General features: G+C 29.2%; 1 protein-coding gene across 2 annotated transcripts; it reads left to right on the top strand.

Moving 5' to 3' along the window:
• The first annotated feature begins 6,674 nt into the window (after positions 1–6,674).
• On the top strand, positions 6,675–12,676 carry LOC129911457 (monocarboxylate transporter 1-like). Of its 2 annotated transcripts, XM_055989268.1 has the most exons (6): positions 6,675–6,829; positions 7,076–7,316; positions 10,848–10,974; positions 11,081–11,224; positions 11,279–12,337; positions 12,398–12,676. In XM_055989268.1, exons 2-6 carry the CDS (start codon positions 7,122–7,124, stop codon positions 12,565–12,567), a joined length of 1,695 nt encoding a protein of 564 aa, XP_055845243.1. In that variant the 5' UTR covers positions 6,675–6,829; positions 7,076–7,121; the 3' UTR covers positions 12,568–12,676. The 2 variants fall into 2 exon arrangements, with proteins under 2 accessions (XP_055845243.1, XP_055845244.1); XM_055989269.1 differs by lacking the exons at positions 6,675–6,829; positions 10,848–10,974 and having other exon boundaries at positions 7,217–7,316.
• The last annotated feature ends 4,057 nt before the right edge of the window (positions 12,677–16,733 follow it).

The raw sequence follows: 16,733 nt of genomic DNA, 5'->3' as shown, positions 1-16,733 counted from the left end.
CTTCGTTTACAGATAGATAGACTGACATACGGAATTCCGGGACCCACTTTTTTGGCTTTAATATTCAACGGACTTAACATTAAGGCAGGACCCAGTACGATGAACCCATTTCTGCATTTTATATGCATAGTATCCTTATGATAGTGATAATGAATTAAAAACAAGATAGCGTTGCTATTGATGAATATTCTAAAAGTGTTTACCTTCGCTTGGTTGTCCTCAAACATGTTATTACCTATACCAGCATAGCTAAGCTATTTAAACATACTTTCTTAAAACAGGAACCACTGACGATAACGTTGGTTGTCTTCCACCCAACTTTTGACTATGACGGATAACTCTTCAAAGTATGTTTTGCATAACTAACAGAAAATTACACTATGCAGCTAAGAAGTTCCGATGGAATAATGCAAATTAATACCTAGGGTAACTTCGGGCATTATGGCGCACCGGGCATTATGGCGCACCTCTCAACTACCATACTTCCAATACTCACTTTTAAATAAAACCAATGCAGAAACTTTGGCCTTCGGCGAACACTAGCCTTGTGACGATCGCAGGTCAGTGCTATTATTTGTGTGCCAAACAAAAAAGAAAACAAAAAAAAAATACCGGTTCTGGGTTCCAATATAATAAATCTTTGTTTTTGTTTGTGTGTATCTCGGTAAGTATACAGTGCACGTGTTAGTTGTAAAGAGTGAAACGCAGAGTACAGTTTTGGTTTGGTTATATCACTTGTTATATTTTAACTGAAGTAAGAATTGTGTTTAGTTTTTGGAGTTTTGTGAATATGTGTATATTTTGCAATATGGCGCAGATGCAATAAGGGCATTATGGCGCTATATTATACCCGACTGCGCCATAATGCCCTTATGTAAAACTAATTTCAAAAGTAACTCTGCATTTTTTTAAATTTGAAAATAACCTCAATTTAACGTTAATTTTATGAAACTTATTAACAATTATATTTCAGAAATGCAGAATATACGTAAAAAAAGTAAAGGGTTCCGAAGTAAATGGGGTTCGCCATATTGCCCGTACATAGGGCAATATGGTTTTTTTTGGACTATTTTTAAATTAATTTATTTTTTGTTAAAAAGCTTGAATTTTTATTCTTAAATAATTTATTTATGTTACGTTTTTATGAAATTTAATTTAAAAAAATGATTGAAGTAAAAATTGTAGTCCGTAGTAAAGATATTTGAGTTTGTGCTTAGGTATGCCATAATGCCCTAATTTACCCTACCTTGTGTCTTATAACTTGTTCGAATATTTTCACTTTGGAAAAATTAAAGAAACATGTTTTAATGTATTAAATTTTTTTAAAGAAGTAGAAAAGCTGAAATAATGCTAAAGTTAACGCGGTTTAAAGAATTTTGAAAGAATGTTTTTTAAGTTTATTTTTTTAAGGCTATTTTCCTAGATATTTAGTTTGGTAAAAATATACATATAAAAAAAAAAGATAATACAATTTTGTACAAAATCAACTCATATAGAATTCAATTAAAAGCCCTTATTATTGCCACAATTTCTCAAAAATACATTTAAGCTTCCTTCAGAAGATAACTTTAACATTTACTTTGTGGTAATTTGTACCACACCCATATACCTAAACCAAAATCAAATGTAATTGATAAAAGAACAGAAATTAAAACCACGAGACTGCGGTCAAGACTTCAATTATATCAAATGATGTGATTGACAAGAGCTGTCAAAACGACTAGATGAATTTGATTGAAAATATATGTATGTACAATAAGCAAGCAGCAAATATAAATTCTTCCCAACCAAATCTCTAATGTTGGGGTAGGTTGAGCTCAAATTTTAAATTTTATTGATTGATTTGATTGGAAAATAAAATAGACTAGTCAACGAAGAAAAAATAAATTTATTTTGTTATTTTTAAATAATATACGTACAGTAGTCCCTCGATAATATGAACTATTAAACTCATTGAAACCACCATTAATAATAAAAAGAAATGATTTGTTAAAGTACAATTTCAAAATTTTTTTGACAAACACATATGAACATATAAAATAAAATGCACGACTGTGTGGCACGAACTTGCTCTAAGGGTTCGAATTGCTAAAACGTTTTCAGAGCAATTAGGTTTTATAAAAACTTGGAAAATTTATTAAAAAACAAAACTTAAAATACGTTTTTCAAAGGAAAAAAAAACAATATCTGAAATCAAATTGAGCTCAGAAACAAGTATGCAATTTCATTTCTTTTATTAAGAATTATTTTTAGAAACAAACGTTTCAAAATAGTAAGAGCCTTTGTTAAAAAAACTAATTTTTTATAAGTAAATCATTTATTGAAAAAAAAAAAAAAAAATATTTAAATAAAATTTAGATGCCTTTTTGAAAATTTTTTTTTTTTTCTAAGCCAATTTTGGAGTGATTTTCATAAAAAATACCTCGATTGATTGGAAAATAGATATAGTTTATGAATATATTTTTTAAATAGCATGTTGCTTTGAAAACATATACTTTAAATTGATGCCGAAGTTGGGCAAATGACGAAAAAAATGGAATTTTTGAACTTTGACAGATTATAAATTCTAAGTGATTTAACCGAGTTACATGTTTTATACATTGTTGAAAAGGTTTTATTTATCTTCTATCAGAAACGGTAAAAAAATCGAAAATGGGTAAAAAATTGTCGAAGCTAGAATTTTTTCAATGGGTGAAGGTCCAAAAAACCGTTTTTTGCCCGTAACTCCAGATTTTGGGGGTGTTAGGGGATTTTCAAATACGGTTTCGTAATCAGTGCGACTAGCTATACAAAACCTGATAGGTCTCCGCCCGCGTATATTTTGAAACCTCATTTTTGTAACACCGTGTAATTATTATAATAGGATACAAAATTTATTGTACATTTTTTAACACAACCAATTTAATTTTTTTTGAAACCTAATCTGATTATTTTGGCCAAAAAGAGTACCCAAAGACTGCTAAAAGAAACATTTATAATTTTAGCTAATTTGATTTATTGCTTCTATGTCTATTTATGTATGTAATTAAAAAATAAAATAAAAAAAAAAATTAAAATCAGTGTTGTTTTTATGTTTTTGAAATAAGCCTCTTTTTCAAGTCAAGTCAAGTGCGCCACCTCTAGATGTTGTCATAATTGGCTAAAATTTTGGCTGTACACTTTTTAGGTCAAGGATCAACGATAGATAATATAGGACACACGAAAATCGAAAAACATGTTTTTTCACTCCACTCTAATGGACATACCTACCACACTGCAGAGCCAGATCTAACCATTCTGCGTACCAACTTGTTCTCTCCGCAACATTTTTTAAAGCTGAAAATTGTTTTGAAAATTAAAAAAAAATATATAATTAAAAAAAAATTTTTATGGGTACTTACCTACTTATAAAAATTGAAAAAAAAATATTTGTGCCATTCTAAGGAAATATCTTAACCACACATAAAAACAAAAATTTCAAGGAAATTCAGTAACAGGTTTTGAAAAAAAATTTTAATAGATATTTAAAATAAAAAATCAAAAATTAAAATTTTTGAAAATTTGTATCAATTTTGAAGTTACTAAGAAGCTTTCGAACATACATTTTCGTTGAAATCGGTTCAAAAATTTTGTTTTAATTTCAAAAGTATTGCCACAGTCATGCATTATTTTTTTATTCAAAATGGTTGGAACAGTTTTCAAGAAAAAACAACTTTCTTCATTTTGGTCATATATGGCAAGTAACATTGATTTTAATCCTGTAGTTTTCTAAACTGACCTGGCCTTTAAGTTATTGTATCAAAATAAAATACCAAATATATTTTTCCTGGAACTCGTAGCCTAGTTTCTCAGAAAATTCTCATAAATATACACAGACATTAAGGACCTATTCATTTATTTGCATAATATAATCGCAAATAAAAAGATTGATTCTCGAAAGGATTAACACTCAAAACTATTTTCAGAATTTTATGTCAACATTTAACAAATAAACTGCCACAATAATAACAATTCAACCATCAAAACTGAACCACAAAAGCTCATTTGTCTGCCATCATATTCCTTTTGAAATCACCATTCCCAGAATCTTTATTTTAAACAAAAGAAACTTTTCCACAGAGAAACCTTAAAGTCATCGCCCTCTCTTGTATATCCCTCATATTATGAAGGCTTATGCATTTTGTATTACTATACCACATAATATTCGAATACAAAGATGAGAAAGGTTATGCCAAATGAGTTAACCATGATTCCAACTAATCCTTAGCAGCTCTCCCTCTCTTTCTCTTCGTATGTTCTGGTTCAAAACAGAGTTTTTCAACATTTTTATTTAAAAAGTTCATTTTCAGGGAGATCCTGTTGATGGGCATGTATGTATACCTACTAAACATACACCTACATCAGTCTTTATGCGTAGGTATATAGGGCTAGTGTCCACTTATTGGCTTTGCAGTTTGTAGTTGTGTATTAAATGAGAATTCTGAGGAAAAGTAATTAAGTTTCTGGTTTACTGCTTACAAGCTTATACAATTATAACATTTGCACCATGTAAAGGTACATCAATGTAGGCAATATTTGCAATACAGTTATAAGGATATGGAAGCCAAAAGAAGGCAATTAATTATAATACCACCAAGATCGTAGGGTCTTGATTACTTTCTTTTTTTTTTTTTTGAAGTTTTTAATTTTATTCCTGCAGGAAAAGCAAAGGTATTTTGATATATTGATTTCGAACTACACCTTTTTTTTATTAATCCCACACCACATTTTCGTAAAAATTGGCTGGGCTAACGAAAAAAAAAGTGATGTTATTTGATGGTATTACCAAGATAAGTTGAGAAAAGTCTAAAAAGTTTTATTCGTATACTGAAGAAGAAATCACCTCCCACATCATTTTATAACTGTTGTTACTTTTGAAAAATGTTTGGATAGATTTTATTAAGCATGTATTTTTTCAAGGTGCTTATATGGCAAACCAAAAAATCAATGATTTTTACACTTGAAAAAAATATTTGTATTATTTGGTTTTTAAGGTTAAATGAAATAAATCAACTTAAGCTTCTTAACAGGAATGTTATAAGGACTACATTTAATCAAGTAAGAGTTCTAAGTCAAATAAATAACATTTGAAAGACAATGCCCACACCAGTCAATTTACTTTTTCTAAATTATAAATTAAAAGGGTCACTGTGGTGTATGCGTACTATTTTTTTTTTGTGTGTGGTGAATAAAAACTAATGCTTCTATAATTTTAAATAAGCGTAGCATATCGAAAATAAAAGTTGCGCTATCCTGGGCTAACCTTGGGCAAACAAACCACGGTTTTTAACTAACGATTTTTTCACGGGAAAAAAAATCACAATTTTTTCGGATTCAGATATGAAAAGAGTTTTTGTTTATATGTATCTTTTGAAAAAAATAGTGGAATATGGGAATAAAAAATTGGACTATCCTGGGCTTAGGTTGGGCTAACGAACAACAGTGCAAAATCAACAATTTTTACACTGAATAAAAAAAAAATATTTTTTGTGATTTTTGAGGTGAAAAAAAAAATTATTCTGTTATAATTTTAGAACTAAATGTGGGCTAGCGATAAAAAATTTTGGGCACCCTGTGGCCTTGTCAATTTGTTTACCTGTGTCAACCTTTCCCGTTGTGGATCTGTTTCCCTGCGTCTTGTCGTACAGTGCGGCGATTAGTGGAAACAAATAAAAAAAAAATCATAAAATGTGAAGCAAGTAGAATGCCAAATTCAAGGTAATAAGTCTAAATGTATGAATCGACGGTTAATTTATGATAAAGTTCAATTTTCTGTTGTCAGAGATCTTCAGAAAATTAATAAAAAAAAAAAAACAAATAATGAGAGTAAGATTTGTAGTAAAATTTTGTAAGTTTTCAGTTTAATTTTAATTGTGCAAGCCGTTTTCTAAATATCAATAATCATATTCAGAAGTGGGCGTGGCAGGGGGTGTGAAAATTTCGCTACAGTTTGTAAAACTTGTTGTTATTACATTAACAAAAATTTTTTTTTTATAAACTCAACTTAATTTTGAAAATTTGAATTTTTTTCCAACATCTCCATACAATCGACGCACTGTGTGTCGCCATGTCGCGTCGGTCGCTGTGTCACGTTATTTCGCTATTAAAATAATTATGAGAAATGGTCATGCAAATTATTTTTGACTATAAAATTCATAGAAAGCACCACTGTGCACTGGTTTGATAACAAGCATTTTGCATTTATAGATAGAGAACACTTTTAGCCTTTTAAGACCTTGACTTATTGAAAATTCAAGATAACATTGTTCTATTTTCATACAAAACAATTATTGCAAAAATGGAACAAAAAATATTGTATTGCTTTTTAGATAAAATTGAATTAATTTGAGGAAGTCACGATTGTTAAACAAATTAAGTACCTACAAATTACATTTAATAATTGAATTTCTCTCGAGAGTGTTTATTGTATATAGGTTCTTTAATAAGTTGATACAATCATGTAAATTAATAAAATATAGATCATACACTGCGTCATTCTAAAATCTCAGCTCAAATATTCAATAAAATCATTGTGATAAAAGTAATCGCAAAATATATACAATCGTAAAGTTTATTTCTTAGTTTAGTTAGATTAATCAGCAAAACTACTCCTAATCGTACTAGAACAGTATAAAATTACGCTCAAGATTCATTAAATTCTAATCTATTAAATCTTATCAAAATGTCAGCAAAAGCTTTGGCTCACGGTTTTTATTGTTAAGGAATATCAATTCTGAAATTGTTTTACTTTAATGCATTGTTCTTTGTAGCTCGTTTAGAAATGATTGTTATTTGACAAGGGTCAAAACATGTGAGTTAGTTAACAGACTGGTGATAAATAAAAAAATAATTTTTCAATAAAAAGAAGGTGTTTTCAGTCCAATTTGTTTACGCGAATTTCAAATTTATTAGAGTGTTTGACTGTCTCGCCATAGGCTTAGAGTTCAATTCCCCCGGTATACTTTTTGTTTGTTTGGAGGCGTACTTATGCAAGTTAATTAAAATTATTTTTGTAAAAGTTTTCAGTTTTTGTATTTATTTTGCATTTCTATTTCAGATGTTTTTCTAAATCGAACCATACTAACTGCAACTAATAAAGTATTATGAATGAAAATGATAAAAGCGATAATGTCGCCCATAAAAACATTCATAAACGAAATCCCATATCAAAACCCCTACGTTTGAAAACAATCAAAAAGAAGAACTTTCGTCGTGATAAAAGTGATTTGGGTGATAATTTTGTTGCACCAGATGGCGGATGGGGATGGCTTGTGGCCATTGCATCTGGAGTATGTATTGTAAGTGAAATATTTATAAGAATTAAATTATCTATTTTAAGTATAATATTGAATCTAATGTATGGTCAAATAGCCAAAATTGTAAGAAATTCGACGGATACTAAAAAAAAATTTTGTAATGCACACATTTTGCATCGGGTTTCTTTTCAATGCAGAAAATTGTTTATTTGCGAATTTTTTTTTGTTTAAAATAAATATTTTTTTAATGCAAATATTAATTTTAAGTTGCAAAACAAATTTTTTTGTTATGCAAATTTTTTTCAGTTCCAATAAATATTTTTTGTATGCAAATTTTTTTTTTTTTTTGTAATAAATATATTATTTATATTAGGTATAATATTTTTTACTTGCAATATACATATAGGTACTAAGGGCAAGTTTAGGATTCGTAAAAAAAATCGAACTCGAAATAACAATTTTACATGACATTACGATGATGGAGAATGCCAAAAAAGTGGGTCCGGCAATTCTGTCTGTCTGTCTGTCTGTCTGTAAGAACCTCGAGGTACAGCCTAAACTAGTAAAGTGATTTTCTTCAAACTTGGTAGTTAACAGTTTTGGGTGATTCCCTAGAGGACAAATTAAAGTTTTTTTTTATATAAAAAATTATTTCTTTAAAAAACGGCTCTAACGATTTTCGAAAATTTTTTTCTAAAAATTCCTTTTTATACTAGAAATAAATAGGCATACATAGTTTTTTGTAAAAGATCATTTAAAACGGTATTTATATTTATAAGAACAGATTTTATATTTTTTTGTACCAAGCACCACTAACGAAATTCCGTGAAAATATCAAATTTTAAATTTTCCCTTATTTTGTTCAATGAAAAACTTTAACATTAGAGTAACTTTTACCAGAAGAGCAAGTACGTGCTACCCCAGTCGTGCAATTTATTTTATTTGTAATAGAAAAGAAATAGCTTTGTACTTTTATAAGAGTCTGAACACAATTTGACTTGAATAAACTAAGATAATCATTTAAATAGAATGAAAATTACCTCTTTTTATTATTTTTTTAAATCCTTACTTTATGTTTTCCCACTTTAAGGTTTTTACTATAGTCAAACCCACTTAAGTTAAATCACAAAAAACTTAGGTTTTAGTTGAACAGGTTTTTCAGTTAAGTTAATTTTTTAACGAACTTGTTTAAAGGAATAGCATTAAATACATCTGGATTTTGCTTTGGTTTAAGTCAAGTGCATTTGACTGTAAATGTTTAGTTTATATACATATGTATTAAGAAAGGTATTATTTTTCATTAAAATATACATAATATGGTTTAAAGTCATATACATTTTTTTTATTAATCTGCCATTTCCGTGCTGTGTGATTTAACTTAACAAATCTTTAGTGATCACCTTACTCAACAGAAGGAAAATTTAATTAAATCACATCTTATTGTCAGTACGTCTTTGCGTCCATTTGTACACATTTTGAAAGTTAGTCTTTTTTTTATATCTCTCTGAAAAATTTTCATACAAAATTTTCAAGCTATTGATATAGCTTTCGCATTTTCTCGAAAACTTGAAAAACAATTTGTTTATTATTTCATCTTTTAAAATTAAAACCTTGAAATCTTAATTTGAAATTAAGCAGGTACCTACTTAACAGACCAGTGCAAATAACTAAAAAAAAAGATGAGATAAGATGAAAAATCGGCCGGAAGTGGGTTGGGGGATGCAAAAACTGGGTGGGTTTTTTTTACTTTTCGTTTCGCTTCAGCAGCTTAGGGACTAGACTTAAAAAAAAAATCATGTGTGCAATTCACACGTGGTAGAAGTGAAACCTTAAAAATTCATTTTTCTTGCAAAAAAAAAAAAAAAAATAGAAAAAATCTACCTACATATTTTTATTCTATCACCTTCAAATCCATGTTTTTTATATGACAACCTATATAAATCTTATATCATCTGAAAGCTTATTGTCGAAGCTCAAAATATATATATCGATCAGTTCTATGAGACATCTACAAAAACAGCTAGAATTTTTTGAACTCGATCAATTTCCATCAAAAAAAGCAAAAAAACACGTATTTTTATCTTCTCACGCTATTAAATCCATTTTTTCCCTAACAACCTATACAAATTTTTACACCATCTGAAAGTTTATTGTCTTAGCTCAAAATATATATATCGATCAAGTGTATGAGACATCTACAAAAAGAGCTAGAATTTTTTAAACTCGATGAAATTTCATCTAAAACGCAAAAAAAACATTTATTTTTATGTTCTCATGCTTGAAATCAATTTTTTTGTTTGACAACCTATAAAAAATTTTATACCATGTGAAAGCTTATTGTTTCACCTTGTATAATGATGTATAAATCTTATTTCAAAGATGTCTACAAGAGAAGTTAGAAGTTTTTAAAGTCAACCATGTCGAATTTCCAGACTGAGATTACGGTACTTCCTACACTGAGAGCTGGTCATCGCCAACAGGTGTTTTGAGGTATTTTTAATTTTTCAATTTAAGATTGTGTAACTTGTAGAGCACGTAACGTTATGTGTGATATATCAAATAAAAGGTTATTTTATCAGCATGCGTATTAAAGTTAAATCAAATTTGTATGTTCACTAGATCAAAAGATATAACGTGTGTTGGAAAAGAACATCTTTTTACCGTTATCTCCGAATTTTGAATATGAAATTAATTGAAATTTTGTACAATAATATATTATTTAATTACCTATCTACAATACAAATTTCATTCATCTATCTATTAAAACAAAAAAGTTATAACAAGTTGAAGTCGTGTCGCGTTTTCGTTTCATTTTGTTTCAAATCACTACGATACTAAAGAAGTTTTCACTTCAAAAATTCTGTATTAATATTTTCAAAGGTCAAAGTTTTTTTTCATTAACATTTTTCATTGAATACTTAGCCATTTTAATAATAATAATGATAATAATTTTAACTATTTGCCTGTAAGGTCTAAGGTTTTTTAAATGCATACTGCACGGTACTAGTTAGAAGGAATAGAAAGATAGGAAAGAATTTTTTTGTTGGTACAGTGAATTGAAAATAAGTTGATTATTATCTCATATAGTCCCACGGGTGTCTACCTAGCTGGGGGATAAAGAAAAAAATGCTGCCTGAGGTAGGGCTCCAACCCACAAACTCCAGATTAGCAGTCAAGCACTACATCCACTACACCATTGCCACCCGATCAAAAAGATTAAATGTTTGTTACATTTTGATTTAAACAAAATTTAATCTGACCTTAAACATAAATATACAAATTTTAACAATTTTTTTTCAAGATCCAACTTTTTTTGTCAAAAAAAATTAAAGTTGTAGAATGTAGATATTTTAATTATCAACAACTTTAATTTATTCCATTTTTCGATAAGAGTGGTACTTTTGCTTTTAACCAAATATATAATTTTTAAAAAACCGTTTTTTCACTCGCGCTAACTGAATCCAATCGTCCTTTTCTCATTTATCCATTAAGAAATGTTTTTCTTATTTCCTTAGTCATGTGAAACAGAGTGTAAAACTGATTTTTTTGTTTCCATATTTTTTTTATTTTCAGTTAGTCACATTTCCTATAATGCAACAATATGGTATTTTATTCAGGGATAGATTTAAGGAATTAGGAATAAGTAGTTCGCAGATGACAACTATAATTAATACCCAAAAAGCTGTATCTGCATTTACAGGTACATAATAAATTTATGTAGGTAAATATTTCTAGTGGATTTTTTTGATTATTCTCAAAGGAGTAACACTTCTTTCTGAAACTAAAAAAACCTTTTTCCATTTTAGGTCTATTTAATGGTCCACTATTTCGACGTTTCACATATCGACAATGTGCCATAACTGGAGCAGTCTTAATATTTATTGGTCTGTTAGCAACAGTTCGAGCAGATTCTTTTATTTTATATCTGTTAACCATTTCTGTTATATACGGTAAGTTCTAATAAATCAGTAAAAATCAGTAAAATTATGTTGATTTCATTTTAGGATTTGGTCGAAGTTTGATGGTATCCTCATCTAATTTAGCTGTAAACACATATTTCAAAAAGAAAAGACGAACTGCCATGTCCTACAAATTCACTGTTGGTGGTTTTGGACCTATTGTCCTACCATATCTCTCCACATTTCTTATCAATCAATATAATGTTGCTGGAGCTGTTCTATTTTACAGTGCTTTGTCACTTCATAATCTAGCTTGTGCATTTATTTATCAACCGGTCAAGTGGCATGTAAAGAAACTGAAAGAAAACCCTGAAGCTGGACAAAAGGTTTCAGAGAAAGTTCCTGAAAATGATGAATTACTAGAAACACCAATGATGCCAAAAACTCAAGAAGATGGATGGTTTGGTTCAAAGAAGTCTCTGAATGGTTCCAAAGTAAATTACAAGATCTTAGATGGAACTTCGGAAAATTTACCACAGGAAACAGAGGCTGGTAAGCCTCTGTCAGAAGAACTGCCATCCAAGGAACTTTCCTTGCCTTCAGAAGAAAAAAAGCTCTTAGAAAAGTCTGATAAAGAACTAGATAATAAAGATCAGGAGGAAAAGAAACCCTCGATCTGTGAAAGAATCTCAATATTTTTCGATCTTGATCTTTTAAAAGATTTCACATTTGTCAACTTGGCTATGGGTTTGACTGTTATTAATTTTACAGAAAGTAACATTGCCATTTTGACTCCATTCATATTGAGTGATTTTGGCTTTGATAACAGCCATATTGCTGCTGCTATGTCAATGTTGGCTGTATTCGATTTGGGAATGAGGTTTCTAATTCCATTTATAACTGGAAGAATGAAATTTGGCAATAAGGTGTTCTTTTTGGGAGGTATCATTGGAATGGCTTTGGGTAGAGTAGCTGTGGCGCATAGTAGAAATTTTACAGTGATACTGATAGCTTTTGCATGGATTGGCTTATGCAAAGCTTTGATGGTGATATTTTATAATCTTATAATACCAGGATATGTTCCATTGAAGAGATTACCTGCTGCAGCTGGATTGCAGTTACTTTTGTCGGGAATATTTACATTAACTTGTGGACCTATAATTGGTAATATGGTTGTTTACTGGGAATAATATTTTTAGATAAGGATTTTTTTGTTTGTTTTAGGTCTCGTTCGTGATGCCACAAATTACATAATTGTACTTCATTGGATGAATGCGATGTGTTTTATGGTGGTTACGGGATGGCTTTTGGAAGATTTATACAAACAAAGGAAAAGGAAGCGAGAAAAAGAACAAGCTGATCAACATGATCGACCAACCCAAGAAGCCAAATAATTTTGGAGAGTCAAGAAATGTCTTCTGTCTTAAATTGAATTTTTTTGCAATTTGATTAAGTTATAAGATTAATAAAAATATCAGTTGTGAACTGTTATTTTTTTAAAATGATGTATAGGACCTTACGTTTATCCTTTGGTAACTTGTTTGGAAGTTTGACTTCGAAGAAAATTTACAAGCGTTAGAATTTTTATAACATTACTTTAACAGTAAAATCTTGAAATTCTGTTAAAAAAAATGTGATGTAAATTGTTGGAATTAGCATGGTAGGTAATTGATTGCAAAAAACAAATTTAGATTTTTAAGAAGTTGGTACTTGGAATAAAAGTTTTTTGTTTTAACTTTTCAACTAAGGATGGCCTAACGAAAAAAAGTGATTTAATTTGTTAGAGCATGGTCAATTGAGAAAAGTGAAAAATGACAATTTTTACAATGAAAAAACAAAAATTTTTCATGTTTTAAGGTTGGTACATAATTTGAAAAAATTGTTTTTTTTTTTCGTGTACTAAAATAGAATCACTTCACACCATTTTTTATTTATTGAAAAATGTTTGGATATATTTTACTAAGCGTATAGCTTTTCTAAATTTTGGAAATTTCTTAGGTGTGTTGCAATATTTCACCTTTTTATGCGATTTAGTTAAGAAAATATCACAACAAAAACATTACTGTTAAAAAAAGAGCCAAGTTCTCCTATGTTGAAATTATGCTGGCACAAAAAGTACTGAGATGTAAAAGTGTACCAAGTTCTAAAGTTTGGGTTCAAATTCGTATCAATAAAATTTTGATTGTTCTCTTGACAATTTTTCTTTTAATTTCCGATTTTTAAAGTTATTTCAAAAATTGCCAAGTAAACAATCAAAATTTTATTGATACGAATTTGAACCCAAACTTTAGAACTTGGTACACTTTTACATCTCAGTACTTTTTGTGCCAGCATAATTTCAACATAGGAGAATTTGGCTCTTTTTTTAACAGTAATGTTTTTGTTGTGATTTCACTACTTTTTGCAAGGTAAGGCTGTAGAATTGAAAATCTCTATATTTGATGAAAATTCAGTGAAAATGGGCGGTTGCCACGCCCCCTGACTGAAATTCTCAAATTTTAAATTTTTTCCTTTGTATAAACTACCAACTCTACCATTCTACCAAATTTCAAGATTCTAAGATAATCAGAAGTGCTCTATAATATTTGATGAAAATTCAGCGGAAATGGGCGGTTGCCACGCCCCCTGACTGAAATTCTCAAATTTAAAATTTTTTCCTTTGTATAAACTACCAACTCTACCATTCTACCAAATTTCAAGATTCTAAGATAATCAGAAGTGCTCTATAATATTTGATGAAAATTCAGCGGAAATGGGCGGATGCCACGCCCCTTGAATTGAAAATCTCAAATTTTCGATTTTTTCCTTTGTATACACCACAAGTCCTATCACCGTGTAAAATTTCAAGTTTCTACGATAACGGGAAGTTCTCCATAATTTTGATGATCTGTCAGTGAGTGAATCAGTCAGTCAGTCAGTCAGTCAGTTACGGTTTTTGAGATTTTCGAAGCCCTATATCTCAGAAACTACTCATCGTAGCAAGCTTACATTTTGTGAGGGGTTTTGTTTTGACTAGCTTAACAAATGAAGCGAGTTTGAAATTTCTAGTATCTTTGGTGTGGAAGTTAGAGGGGGGTCGAAAATGGCCTGAGTTGTTTCCTGTAAATAAGGGTGTAGTGCCAAAGTTGCTAGAGAACTTGGCTGGGCACTACCGTGCCCCTTGATACTTTACTTTCTGTTGAGGATGCTCAGACAGACTGAAGACTTCGATATGTAAGGCGTTTTTTTATTTTGGAGAAAAAAAAAAATTAAGGTTAAACTCTTTGGTCCTTGCTGAAAAAAATGCATTTTAAAGAAATTAATAAAAATTCATCAAAAGAAAGATATTTCCGAGCTCTATTCATAACTGAAAATCAAAAGATTCTTGGAGGTCTGGTTCCTGAGATATTTAAAACCAAACATGTTTTATGATATTCGAGTTCATAATCAACAGGCTTAGAAATGCAAGTAAAAAATTATTTTTTTTTTTTTATTTTCGCAAAAAAATCACCTTGACAAAGAAAAATACATTTTAAAAAATTTCCTGCAAATCCATCGAGTGAGACATCAAAAGAAAGGGCTCTCTAAGCTTTATTCATAGATGTTTCCTTGAGATTGGGTTGTTGAGATATATTTTTTTAACTAACTTCCTAAAAAGGTAGAATTTATCAATTCATCTGTATTTTTTTTTTTCTTATGTTTGTTATCTCATAACTTTACACTGGGTGAACCAATTTTTGATAATTTTTTTCGTATTCGAAAGCTAGTGCTTTCGATCTAATGAAGTTGGTTTTGTTTTTTTTTTTTTTTTATAAAAATTTTCATTATTGATTAATTTCTTTTGGGGCCCTGCCACGTGGGGCAAAAACAATCTGAAACTTCTCTTAGATTTTTTAAAGTGATTTTCATCACACAGTATTAAATGTTAAATCAATGCCTTTAAAATATTTCGAAATTTTGTTGTTTTTTTTTAGTTCTATTGAACTGGAAAAAAAAACCAATCATATGGAAATGAAGTGGATAGTATCAGCTCCAATTTCTTGTTTTGAAGAACTTTTCTTTGACGACTTCACGTTGAGAAATTACCTTCCGAACGAAAAATGATAGTTTTGTCTTTGATTTCGATATCTCAGCAACGGGAGCGGGTCAAAATTCTGACTTAAAAATCCTGTTTTTTTGAAGTGAAAACTTCTTTAGTATCGTAGTGATTTGAAACAAGATGAAACGAAAACACGACACGACTTCAACTTGTTATAACTTTTTTGTTTTAAAAGATAGATGAATGAAATCTATACTGTTGATAGGTAATTAAATAAGTTATAATTGTACAAAATTTCAATTAATTTCATATTCAAAATTCGGAGATAACGGTAAAAAGATGTTCTTTTCCAACACACGTTATATCTTTTGATCTAGTGCACATACAAATTTGATTTAACTTTAATACGCATGCTGATAAAATAACCTTTTATTTGATGTATCACACATAACGGTACGTTTTCTACAAGTTACACAATCTTAAATTGAAAAAATTTAAACATACCTCAAAACACCTGTGGAGATCTGTTGGCGATGACCAGCTACCAGTGTAGGAAGTACCGTAATCTCAGTCTGGAAATTCGACATGGTTGACTTTAAAAGCTTTCACATGGTATAAAATTTTTTATGGGTTGTTAGGGAAAAAATGCATTTAATAGCGTGAGAAGACAAAAATACGTGTTTTTTCGCTTTTTTTGATGGAAATTGATCGAGTTCAAACAATTCTAGCTCTTTTTGTAGATGTCTCATAGACCTGATTGATATATATATTTTGAGCTTAGACAATAAGCTTTCAGATGATATACAGGTTGACATATAAAAAACATGGATTTGAAGGTGATAGAATAAAAATAGGTAGATTTTTTCTATTTTTTTTTTTTGCAAGAAAAATGATTTTTTAAGGTTTCACTTCTACCACGTGTGAATTGCACACATAATTTTTTTTACGAGAATTCTGTTTTTCAAAATACTGATTTTTTCTATTCTGACTTTCAAAATTCTGTTTTTTTTTAATTTTTCTTTTCAAAATTCTGCTAATTTTATTTTTTCATATTTTCATAGCACTTGCTTAACAAAAATATCCACACCTCTTTAATGTAGTTCTAGTTTTAACTCCGCCAAATTATGTCTATATACCGTTGAAAACTAATAATTTAATACAAAATATTCCTTCAATAGGTATTCAATTTTGTTAATATTAATTTTATTTTTTTTTTTTAAATAAATAATTTTATAATTATCTTTCGGAGATATTTAACATTAAAACTTTTTCCAATACTTTTTAATTTATTAATTCATCAAAAAGATGAAAATTAAACATATTGAAAAAGTAGGTAAGTAATGTATTAAGCATTCAATTTTGCAAAAAATATATCAACAAAAAAAAAATCTAAAAGTTCAAACTTTTGAAAATCAATCAAAAAACTGCCATTCAAATAATTACAAAACTGTCCAACTTTTCCAAAATTGAAGTAAAACCTTCAATCCCAAATCCATTATAAAAAAATAATTTCTTCTTGTAAATCCAAAACAAAAATACCGT

The sequence above is a fragment of the Episyrphus balteatus genome, chromosome 2 (genome assembly GCF_945859705.1).
Source record: "Episyrphus balteatus chromosome 2, idEpiBalt1.1, whole genome shotgun sequence".
In the NCBI taxonomy this organism is placed as follows: domain Eukaryota; kingdom Metazoa; phylum Arthropoda; class Insecta; order Diptera; family Syrphidae; genus Episyrphus; species Episyrphus balteatus.
Note: the sequence above shows the minus strand (reverse complement) of the source record. Positions and strands in the feature narration are given on the sequence as shown.

Bases quoted from the DNA above. Each gene is read 5' to 3' on its own strand.
- LOC129911457 (XM_055989268.1), top strand. From the start codon at position 7,122: ATGAATGAAAATGATAAAAGCGATAATGTCGCCCATAAAAACATTCAT. The intron at 7,317-10,847 runs GTAAGTGAAATA...TTTTATTTTCAG, and splicing joins TTGCATCTGGAGTATGTATT to TTAGTCACATTTCCTATAAT. The intron at 12,338-12,397 runs GTAATATGGTTG...TGTTTGTTTTAG, and splicing joins AACTTGTGGACCTATAATTG to GTCTCGTTCGTGATGCCACA.